General features: G+C 40.1%; 1 protein-coding gene across 2 annotated transcripts; it reads right to left on the bottom strand.

Moving 5' to 3' along the window:
- Window positions 1-10,513: 10,513 nt before the first annotated feature.
- On the bottom strand, window positions 10,514-11,276 carry SF3B5 (splicing factor 3b subunit 5). Of its 2 annotated transcripts, none has more exons than XM_032651215.1 (2): window positions 10,863-11,276; window positions 10,514-10,751 (listed from the first exon to the last, which is right to left on the bottom strand). In XM_032651215.1, exon 1 carries the CDS (start codon window positions 11,141-11,143, stop codon window positions 10,883-10,885), a length of 261 nt encoding a protein of 86 aa, XP_032507106.1. In that variant the 5' UTR covers window positions 11,144-11,276; the 3' UTR covers window positions 10,514-10,751; window positions 10,863-10,882. The 2 variants fall into 2 exon arrangements, with proteins under 2 accessions (XP_032507106.1, XP_032507107.1); XM_032651216.1 differs by having other exon boundaries at window positions 10,514-10,684.
- Window positions 11,277-11,558: the final 282 nt, after the last annotated feature.

The following is an 11,558-nucleotide window of genomic DNA, read 5'->3' as shown; positions in this document are numbered from 1 at the left end:
AATCAGCTGACAACCTTACGAGTATAAATATATTTTCACAATTCAGACTCTAATAATTACAGGTCCATTTAAATTAACTGGAAAACAAGGTACATATTTAGTTCTGTGCTGCCATATTACACTCATCATCCCCAAAGTGGGTCCTTACTGAGATGTATGTATCCCAGATTTTATTTTCCATAAATTGATAATTATTTTCTACCACCTATGGGAGATGTCTGTGTTCAGCAAAATATCCTTTCCCCAAGAAATTAAGAAAAAGAATTCTCATGTGATCCTATAAAAATGGATATTGTGAAATTGCTTATTAAATCAAAAATATATTTTGAGATTTACTTAGCTTAAGGTTTTCATTTATGTGCAATTGTCAAGTTGTTTGGGCATTCGATATTTTTCACATTGCTTATTCATATGCCAAGTGATAGGCAATCTATGTTCAGCATTTTCTTTTCTTTCTTTTTTTTAAAAACCTCATTTATTTTTTGGCTGCATGGGTCTTCGTTGCTGCATGCGGGCTTTCTCTAGTTGCAGTGAGCAGGGGCTACTCTTCGTTGCAGTGAGCAGGCTTCTCATTGCAGTGGCTTCTCTTGTTGCGGAGCGTGGGCTCTAGGTGCGCAGACTTCCATAGTTGTGGCACGTGGGCTTCAGTAGTTGTGGCTCGTGGGCTCTACAGCACAGGCTCAGTAGTTGTGGCGCATGGGCTTAGTTGCTCCGTGGCATGTGGGATCTTCCTGCACCAGGGCTTGAACCTGTGCCCCCTGCATTGGCAGGCAGATTCTTAACCACTGCACCACCAGGGAAGCCCCTATGTTCAGCATTTTCAATACCCATCTCAACTTTACCCAATTCCCATTGCTTCTTATGTATTTGTTTATTCATTTGTTCATTCACTTATTCACAATTCAACAAATGAAGTTAATGAGTGTCCACTATTCTAGAATCAGGAGATGCATTTGTGTACTGTTTTCCCCATTAACTATTTCCTTATTTTTATCATCTTTGTATCTCTTCAGTACCCAGGACTGTGCTTTACATGGTCTGATAATAGAATCTACTAGTGTTGTTGGTCAATAAACATTTTTAAGGCATCTGTGGTGTGTTGAATGCTAAGCTACATGATGAATAGTATCAGCTAAAATCATTGTTGTTGCTTAATAATTCTTTACCATCTAATGCTAGAGTTAACCTAGCAGAAAGACAAGATAAGAGATGTTTAAGCCCTAAATTTCATGGGAAAATGTCCATTGTGCCCTTTTAAACTCATTTTCTGAAAAATTTCTTCCAAGGCTTCTACTTGTTTTACAAGTAAGTAAGGATAAAGGAAGGACTCTTGGAAAAGAGGTTGGGATGATTAAAATGCTGCCTAGGGGGTTAAATAACAAATGGAAACAGTGGGAGGGAAAGGGGGCAAGTGGAGGGAAGGAAGAGTGAGAAGCTGAGGTGAGTCCAGATGAAAACTACAGAGCAGAAGGAACTGCCTTGGAGAGACCGAAGTGTTCACGAGTTTGTCACCTCAGACTCTAATCAATTGATTACTCGTCTTCTTCCCCACAGACTGTAGATCCACAAAGCCCGTGACCCTGTTTGCCTTGGTGCAGGTTCAATAAACATTCATTAAATGAATGGCCAAGAGTAAAGGTTCTGAAAGTAAGAACCCTACATTTATACAATGCTTTACACCTTTCAAAACACGATACACATCTGTATCCTGATAGAACACCTTGCCCACACCTAAGGAGACATGTATGAGGCTGTTCAGTACATCGCTGTTTGAAACAGTGAAATGTTGGGAGCAATCTCTGTGCCCTTAATTAGGGAATGGATATATAAATTGTGGTATATTCTCACGGTGTAGCATTAAAAGAAATAAACTACATGTCCATATCTCTCAAACAGGATAGATCTTAAAAATATAATGTGTGTGAACATTTCATAATGTATAAAAATACGGAATCACTATGTTGAACACCTGAAATTAATATAATATTGTATGCCAATTATAATTCAATAATATATATATAATATGTGAAAAAAGCATAGAATTACATGTACACTATACTATATATAATATATATATAAACACAGCTTTATTGAGACAATTCACACACCATACAATTCATTTAAAGTATACTATTTAATGGTTTTGATATATTATCTTATTAATTTAAAAGAATTGTGGTAAAATACATGTAACATAAAATTTACCATTTTAATAATTTTTAAGTGTAACATTCAATGGCATTAATTTTTTTTAATTTAACTTATTATTTTATATTGGGGTATAGTTGATTTACAATGTTGTGTTAGTTTCAGGTGTAGGGCAAAGTGATTCAGTTAAACACATACATATATATATCCATTCTTTTTCAGATTCATTTCCCATATAGGTTATTACAAAATTCAATGCCATTCATTATTTTCACAATGTGCACCCATCACCACTATCTTTTCCAAAACTTTTTTGCTCCCTAAACAAAAATTCTATAACTATTAAGTAATAATTACCCCTGTGCCTCCCCACAACCCTTAACAATCACTAAGCAACTTCCAGTCTCTGACTTTACCTATTCTATGTACCTCATATAAATAGAATCATACAATATCTGTCTTTTTGTGTCTTGCTTATTTCATGTAATATAATGTCTTCCAGATTCATCTATGAATCTTGTATCAGAACTTCAATACTTTTTATGGCTGAATGATATTCTATTATATGTATATACCATATTTTGTTTATTCATTCATCTGTTGATGGGCACTTGGCTTGTTTCCACTTTTGGCTATAATGCTGCACTGAACACTGGCATGCAAATAACTGTTCGAGTCCTTGCTTTCAGTTTCTTTGGGTATGTATCTAGGAATGGAGTTGCTGAATTGTATGGTAATTATATGTTTAGCTTTTTTAAGGAACTGACAAATAGTTTCATTTGTGTATTTTTTAAAACACAAAATACTTCTATACTAGATAGATAGATAGATAGATAGATAGATAGATAGAGACATATGTTTGATCTAATGGATATACTGAAAATATACTCATAGAGATCATTTTGGTGGTAGGGATTGATATGAGGAGAGAGAAAAAACTAGGCTAGGAGTGGTCAAAGAAAACATTAGTTTTATCTGTAGTGCTTCCTTTCATTTTTTAGAAGTGCCACATTTACATACATTATTTGCAAAATTATTTTAAAAATAGGAAAGAGAGAATAAATTTGACAGAACATCAACAGTTGTCAATTTGAGGAAGAAGGTATATCCATGTTATACCGTTCTTTATACCTTTCTTATTAATTAGGAAAAGACAAATTTTTCTAAAAAGTACAATATCACTTGATCCATATCAAAATTGATGAAGGAGATAGGACCATGATATTATCCTCATTATAAAGGGTAGAATTCTGAAATAGACAGTGGTAGACCAGAACCAGGACTAGTGCTCTGGTCTGCTTAGTAGAGGGCTTGGATTGGAAAGGGAGGCTGAGAAGGTGAACACACTTCAATGCTGTGTGCCACAACCCCTAAAATTGCCTACTTCATTTGTTCCCCATTTTTAATGGTATGAAGACAGTTCTGTTTTGAAGTCTACTGCTTTCGTGAGGCAACATGGAGGAAGAAAGGATAAGGTTCACTAAAGCAGGAGGATAGAGTGATGAGAGGCAAGGCTGGGGGACAAGATAACAACTGAGAACAGTGGATAGGAAATGAGGGAAGTGGAGGAAAGGGAGGATCTGGAGGTAAATGGCCATTTGTAGCAGGCCATTTGCACCCAGTGAAAGATGAGATGGATTCTTCCATGTCTTGATTTCCTCCTAGCACCTCTTACCCCTTCCCACTATTAATCACTATTAATTAATCACTATCTCCATGCTAAGTGATTGAGTGGGCAGGTATGTGTGATGTGTGTATTGCAGGTAAGGAAAATGAAGGACATGGGGAGCCTGGAAGGAATGTGGGATGTGAGATAAAAAGCCAGTTAAATTAAGAACAAATTGTCGGACTTCCCTGGTGGTGCAGTGATTAAGAATCCGCCTGCCAATGCAGGCGACACGGGTTCAAGTCCTGGTCCAGGAAGATCCCATATGCCACGGAGCAGCTAAGCCTGTGCGCCACAACTACTGAGCCTGCGCTCTAGAGCCTGCGAGCCACAACTACTGAGGCTGTGTGCCACAACTACTGAAGCCTGCGCACCTAGAGCCTGTGCTCCACAACAAGAGAAGCCACTGCAATAAGAAGCCCGCGCACTGCAACAAAGAGTAGTCCCTGCTCGCCGCAACTAGACAAAGCCTATGCACAGCAAAGACCCAATGCAGCCAAAAATAAATTTTAAAAATAATAAAATAAATAAATGAAAAAAATAAGAACAAATTGTCATCTCTCTGAAGTAGACCAACTGTTGGCTGTCAGATCATTCACTGCCGATGCTTTGTTCAGTATACATCTTCCAGACACTAATAAAATGAGTAAACAAAAATGTCCAAATTCCTCAATAACATTGCTTTTTTCACATCCTTGCCATGGAAAAGAATGGACCCTAGATAGCTTCATAACTAATTTGTGCAATATAATTAAGTCTTTTTTGTTTCTAATGTCTTTAAGTTACTAGTTTTGGAGACATGAAAAGCATCAGAGCTGAGAACAAAGAACTCTTCACTCACAAATGTACTTATTTTCAGCTGAAGGAATTAGAATAATCTAAGAAGGAAAGGAAAGTTATCTGTGGTTATGAGTTCCACCCACACACTGCCAGCAAATTCATTTTTCTCAAGCCCAGGGTTGAATACATCATTTCTCTATTCAAATTTCTTTCGTTGACAAAAGCAGTATCCCTCCCCAAAATTGCTCAAAATTATCTTTGTATTTCTTAAGAAAAGGAACTCCAAGTTCAAATAAGTTTAGGAAATGATAAGCAAAATTTCTAACTGCAGAACTTTAAAAAATTAATCTGAAGCATGAACCTCCATCGTGTGGAACAATTCTGAAACTTATTTAACCAAAATACTCCCTTCTCCTTAGCCACCCACCTTCCCCCAAGGAAAAAAAAACATCTATAACTTTTCATGCAATTAGAATTCTGTGAGACGTAGTTTGAAAACCTTGACCTACCCTATGAAAAACGTGGATGCTAAAATCAGACCTGGGTGTAAGTCCCTGATCAACTGCTTACTAGCTGAGTGATATTATGCAAACAACTTAATTTTTCCTATTTCTGTTTGCTTATTGTAGAATGGGATAATAACCTTTCCAGCGTTGTTGTGAAGATTAATTGAGATAACATTGTTATCCTAGGATTTAGACCTTAACTTGCTTTTCCAGCCTTCTGAAGAGAGCGGGAACCAAAGAGTGAAGGGCCCTATAAGCCATAAGTTATTGGAAGTAATGGAAGGGTTTTAAATAGGAATAAGCAGTTTGAATTCTCCTGGCCTTGCTAGGGCAGCTTGGTCATACCTCCAGAGGCTCCTCATGCCTTGCCCTTATTTTAGCAAATATAAATCCTACTTATCGGGACTTCCCTGGTGGTGCAGTTGTTGGGAGTCCGCCTGCCAATGCAGGAGACATGAGTTCGAGCCCTGGTCCAGGAGGATCCCACATGCCACAGAGCAACTGAGCCCCGTGAGCCACAACTACTGAGCCAGTGTGCCCCAACTACTGAAGCCCGTGCTCCAAAACAGGAGAAGCCACTGCAAGGAGAAGCCCACACACTGCAACGAAGAGTAGCCCCCGCTCGCCACAACTAGAGAAAGCCTGCGTGCAGCAACAAAGACCGAAAGCAGCCAAAAATAAAATGAATAAATTTATAAAAAAATAAAAATAAAAAAAATCTTACTTATCACTCAAGGTCCTGCTTAAAAGCCTCTTTCCCAACAATGTCTTCATCCACTCACTCCCGCACAGGCAGTTCAAAAATTCTTCTTGTAAACTCTATCACCTTTTTTCTATATCTTTCTTTAGCACTCACCTCTTGCCATTACAGATCAGAGTTATTTATGTGGTGCTGTATTCATTGCCCTAACTAGTATCCTTTTAAGGGTAGGGTCCTTACCTTGTCCCATCCTTGTAAGTATAATACCGTGATCTGTAGTATTCACTACATATTTGTCAAAGATAAACATGTTTATCACTTTATAGTTCATAAAGTGGCTTTCTAATGACATCACTGAAAATAAATATAAAAAGAATTCATTTTCTCCCATTAGCAGAAATCTACAAGTTTAGAGCTCTTTCCAAAAGCAATTTCTACCAGAGTATCATCTGCTGCCCTCCTGTGTTTGATACAAATATTATTTTATACCAGTACAGAAAAAGAGTGACAGGTTCAAGTAAATTTATTTGAACTGCATTTTGTTTACTTTCAAATTTTTCAATGGATTTTTTCCACATAAATTATTATACCCATTAAAATTATCTGTATGCAATATATTTCAAATTACATTTTTTTTACTTAGAGTTATATAAGAACTTTCACACTGGTCTGATATTCCTTCATTAGAACCTACCAAACTTTTAATATTTCCATTTTTCATCTGAGACAGTAACTTATTTCAAATTATTCTAATATGATTTTCATATACTAGACCTGCTTGGGCAGCAGTATATTTAAGACTTTGTACTTTGCAACTAGAAAGACTTGGTTTAAATCCTGGCTTAGCCACATAGTAATTGTGTGACCTTGGGCAAATAGCTTTTCTGAAGCTGTTTCATCTGTAAAACAAAGATAATACCTCCCAGAGATCACATAAGATAGAACACTTAGTACACCATAAAAGCTATCAATATGTTAGCTATTATTACTATCTAAGAAGCATGTTTTCAAATATCTCTTTTCTTTGGTCTGACCTACTCTGGTGAACTTGAAGACTGCCTAAAACATAAATTAGAGTATTGTCTAGATTAAGCCCTATCTTTCCACATTCAACACTCAACATTTATTGAACACTTGTGATGTGCCGGCACAATTCTAGACACTTGAGCTATATCAGGTAATAAAACAGACCAAAATCCTTGTCCCTATGAATCCTAACAATATAAACCAAGCCAGTTCATGGTGGTCTTTAGGTTACTAACTTTCTTCTAAATTCTTGCAGTTCTTTATTTTCCACATTACTCATTTGATTCTTATTTATTTATTTTTGGCTGCATTGGGTCTTCGTTGCTGTGCACAGGCTCTCTCTAGTTGCAGCGAGCGGGGGCTACTCCTCGTTGTGGTGCGCGGGCTTCTCGTTGCAGCAGCTTCTCTTGTTGCAGAGCGCGGGCTCTAGGCACGTGGGCTTCAGTAGTTGCAGCTCGTGGGCTCAGTAGTTGTGGCTCGTGGACTCTGGAATGCAGGCTCAGTAGTTGCGGCCCACGGGCCTAGCTGCTCCATGGCATGTGGGATCTTCCCGGACCAGGGATCGAACCCGTGTCCCCTGCATTGGCAGGCGGATTCTTAACCACTGTGCCACCAGGGAAGTCCTCATTTGATTCTTTATATAAGCTACCCCATACTAAATATCCAGTGCCTTCTTCTCTACTTCCAATTCAGGTTGTCATCTCTCTTGGTCTACTGCTACAGAGTCCAATGAGGGACAAGGGCTCACTCTCATGCCAATTTTGTAAGGATGGGGATTTACAGTTTGACTCTCTCCTACTCTTTATGGGGGGAAAAGCATTTATATTGATACTTTTATTTAATTGCTGACAATTACAATCTGTTCTCTATTACATTACCTATATCTGTTCTCAACACAGCAGCCAGAAAGATCCTCTGAAACAGCAGTTCAGTTGTTTTCCTTGAAGTGATGGCCCATCTCATTCATTTATGGAGAAAATATCTGCTAAATACTCAAGTCTAAATAACTATAGTTTAATCTGTCAGTCTCTCAGTTTTATTTTCAAGTGAAAATGGTAGGAAAGGAACTTCAGAGATCTGTGAAGTCAACACTATTTTCTTAATAATACTAAGATTTTATTCGCCATTTTCACTGTGTTAACATTTGTACAGATGGTACAAAAGCAAGAGTGAGTAAAACTACTAGCACTTAGCATCAATCAAGATAGTGGCACCGAACTACTGGAAGTCATTGTATTCTCCACTGCCATGTACTCTCAATAAAAACAAAATTAAAAAATCAACTCAGTTTCACTTCAGAATGTCCTTGATGAAGCAATAAAACGTACTGATTTTATGAACTCTTAGCGCATGAGGACACATCTTTTAAAATATTTCTCATGGCCAAATTGGTAGTATGCATAAAGCGTTTCTGCTGCCACCAAAGCACAACGGTTTTCTCAAGAAAAAGCACTTGCTATTGAGTTACAAACTCAGCTGGCTTTTTTTTAAGGAACATCATTTTTACTTGAAAGATTGACGAACTGCAGTTACTCAGGGTATTTGACAGATATTTGCTTGAAAATGAACCAAATGGGCCTGTCACTTCAAGGAAAACAGCAGACAGTATTTGCTATCAGTGACCAAATTTAAGCTATCAAGCAAAAACTCCAAATTGTGGAAAACTTATACCACCGCTGTTAGTTTTTCAGCTTTCAAATACTATAAGACTTCCCTGATGAGATCAGTGGTGATACTAATAATATGTACGAAGTACATATTGTGATATGTTGACACAATGAAATGTGTCAACACTTAGAGGGCCTGTGTAACTCAGTGAGCCAACACTTTCCAAATGAGTAATGCAAGATATTTCAAAATCACGTATGGGTAAAAGATCCACAAAGTTCAAGATAGATTAATTAGAGAATGAAAAGTTGATTGACCGGACCCCATGTTGTAACTAATTTCTACGAAATTACCACTTGTTGGGTTTTGCTAGAGTGTCAAAGAATATCCACAATTATTTGAAAAGGCTATTAAAATATTTCTCCCTGGGGCTTCCCTGGTGGCGCAGTGGTTAAGAATCCGCCTGCCAGTGTAGGGGACCCGGGCTTGAGCCCTGATCCGGGAAGATCCCACATCCCTCGAAGATACTACTGAGCCTGCCACAACTACTGAGCCCGCGTGCCACAACTACTGAAGCCCACACACCAGACCCCATGCTCCACGACAAGAGAAGCCACTGCAATGAGAAGCCTGCACACCACAATGAAGAGTAACCTCCGCTCTCTGCAACTAGAGAAAAGCCCACATGCAGCAACAAAGACCCAACGCAGCCAAAAATAAATAAATAAAATAAATAAAAAAAAGATTTCTCCCTTACTATATATTTACGTGAAGTGGCTATTTTTAAATACTTCAACCAAAACTTCATATCCCAATAGTTTGAATGCAGAAACAGATACAAGAATCCAGCTGTCTTATCCTAAGCCAGACATTGAAGACATCTGCAAAATTGTTTAAAAAAAAAAAAAAAAAGCACCATTTTTCTCACGAAATTATTTGTTTTGGAAAATAGTTATTTTTCATAAAAAATGTTTTTGTTAACATGTAATGGTTTTATTATTATTTAAAAATGAATTACAGGTATTTAAAATTTTTCCCAGTTTTGATTTCTAATTTGGTGACCAGCAACCCCTATAACCTTCTAAAACAAAAGCTCTGTGGGGTCTTCGAGAATTTTTAAGACTGTAATGGTGTTCCAAGGCCAAAATGTTTGAGACCCACTTATCTGAAATATGTCAGGTCGTATCATTTAATAATCTTCCAATAGCTCCCGACCTTTTCAGGGTAAAAGCCACAAGTCTACACTGGACTACCGGGCTCTACTCTTATCTGTTTCCTCTCCAAAATCTATCCCTGTACTCTTTCCCTTGCTCACTCCCTTCAGCCATACTTGTTTCTTTGCTGTTCCTCCAACAAGTCAGACACAATCCTGTGTTAGGAACGTTGCACTGAAGTTCCCTCTGCCTGGAAAGTAATATCCCTAGTTTTTTCATGGCTATTTCCCTCACTTCCTTAAAGTTTCTGCTCAAATGTCACCTTCTCAATAGTCTAACATGAGCGTCCTGTTGAAAACTGCAACTCTACTGCTACTCCCATTCTCCACAGCACCTTCTAACATTTGCTTACTTATGTCTACAGTTCGTGGGGCCTCCTGCTCCCCCAACTAGTGTAATACAAGCCCCTAAAGCTTGGGAAATGCCTGCCACATAGCGCTCAACAGATATTTGTTGAATGGTGAATTAATGAAAGAACTCGTTTTGACAGCTTGTCAATTCTCGAGACACGTCCACAAAGTCCCAAAAGAAAGAGAGGATGCAATTTACACAGAGAGGGCAATGCCAGCAAAGATATTTTTGAATGAAAGAAAAAGAAGGGATACAATGATCACAAACCTCAATACTGAAAGCGTTATGGGCCTGAAAAAAGCTCTTGGAAAAAGTCGGGGCTGGGGAACATTCTAAAGGTTGTGCAGGACGCATTTAAGTGTCCGGCAATGAACGTTGGTCCTGCACTACCGCCCAACCCCTCCGTAACCCTCCCCTTATTTATCCCCCCACCATCCTCCCGCCTCCCCTGAAACCACAGTTCCAGAGCCGTCCCTGGACCCCTCCACCAAAACACAAGTAGTCCACACCAAGAGACTGAAACATTTCCAAACTTTATGGAAAAAACAACAACGACAATCAACTAGCCGAAAACGAGCCTCTAAATCCCGTCTCACTCCAGTGCCGTCTTCTCTAACGTTTGCTGGCTTTAGGCTCTCTCCACCGTCCGGTAACAGTTTTCAGGGGTCCTGACGGTCTCCCAACGCTGTGTTCCACAAGAAAACAGGGTCCAAAGGAAGGCAGGTCAGGCGGGACGCCCCCAGTAAGCACCTCTGCACAAGTAAAGCACGAGAAGCAGAGGCATGGAAAATCAGTCCCCTTGGGGGAGGAACACGCGGGAACGACGGCAAACCGGCGGAACTCAGGGAGAGGTGCTCACGTACAGCGGTGACACGGCGGGGTCTCAGTTCTCCTCCGGCTTGTCGGCTGGCGGGCCGCAAGGCTGCAGCATCTTCTCCATCAAGTTGAAGCGGACTCGCGCTTTGCTCTCATTCTCGGCAATGGCGAAGTAGTTGAGAAGGTCGAAGTGGCCCATGTAGGAGCAGTAGGAGTCGCGGTGCTGGTTCACCAGCCACTCCCACTTGGTGGTGTCGGCGTGGCCGGTGCCGATGTACTTGGACTGCAGATGCTCTAGCTGGCTGTGGATGGTGTAGCGGTCCGTCATCTCGCCGCTCTTCCCTTTGCTCCCAGGTCAGAGGCCGCAGACGACAAGGAACTGCTCTAGGGCTTCAAACCGGAGAGGGGCCACCCGGCGTAACCTCCGGAGCCGCGCTGTCGCAGACGGATGGCGTCACATCTACGAAGTCGTGCAGACTCCCGACCCCAAGGCTCAGAGGCGGAAGCGGAAGTGTATTCTGTCACCGAATTGGAGTTGCCCAGGCGACGCTACCACTGGGCCGCCCCTATAGAGAGCCCCGCCCCCTTCGCAGAGCGTTGCATCCTGGTCTAGTTAGTGGCCCTTTTCTAACAGGAGCTTTGCATGCTGGGACTTGTGGTCTCTGAGAGGTGGTGAGCGCAGGCTTCTTGGGACCCCTGAGGGATGTTTAAAAGACGGTGGGCGGCCTAAGGGAGCACGGTGT

Source organism: Phocoena sinus, chromosome 12, assembly GCF_008692025.1.
Source record: "Phocoena sinus isolate mPhoSin1 chromosome 12, mPhoSin1.pri, whole genome shotgun sequence".
NCBI lineage: Eukaryota > Metazoa > Chordata > Mammalia > Artiodactyla > Phocoenidae > Phocoena > Phocoena sinus.
Note: the sequence above shows the minus strand (reverse complement) of the source record. Positions and strands in the feature narration are given on the sequence as shown.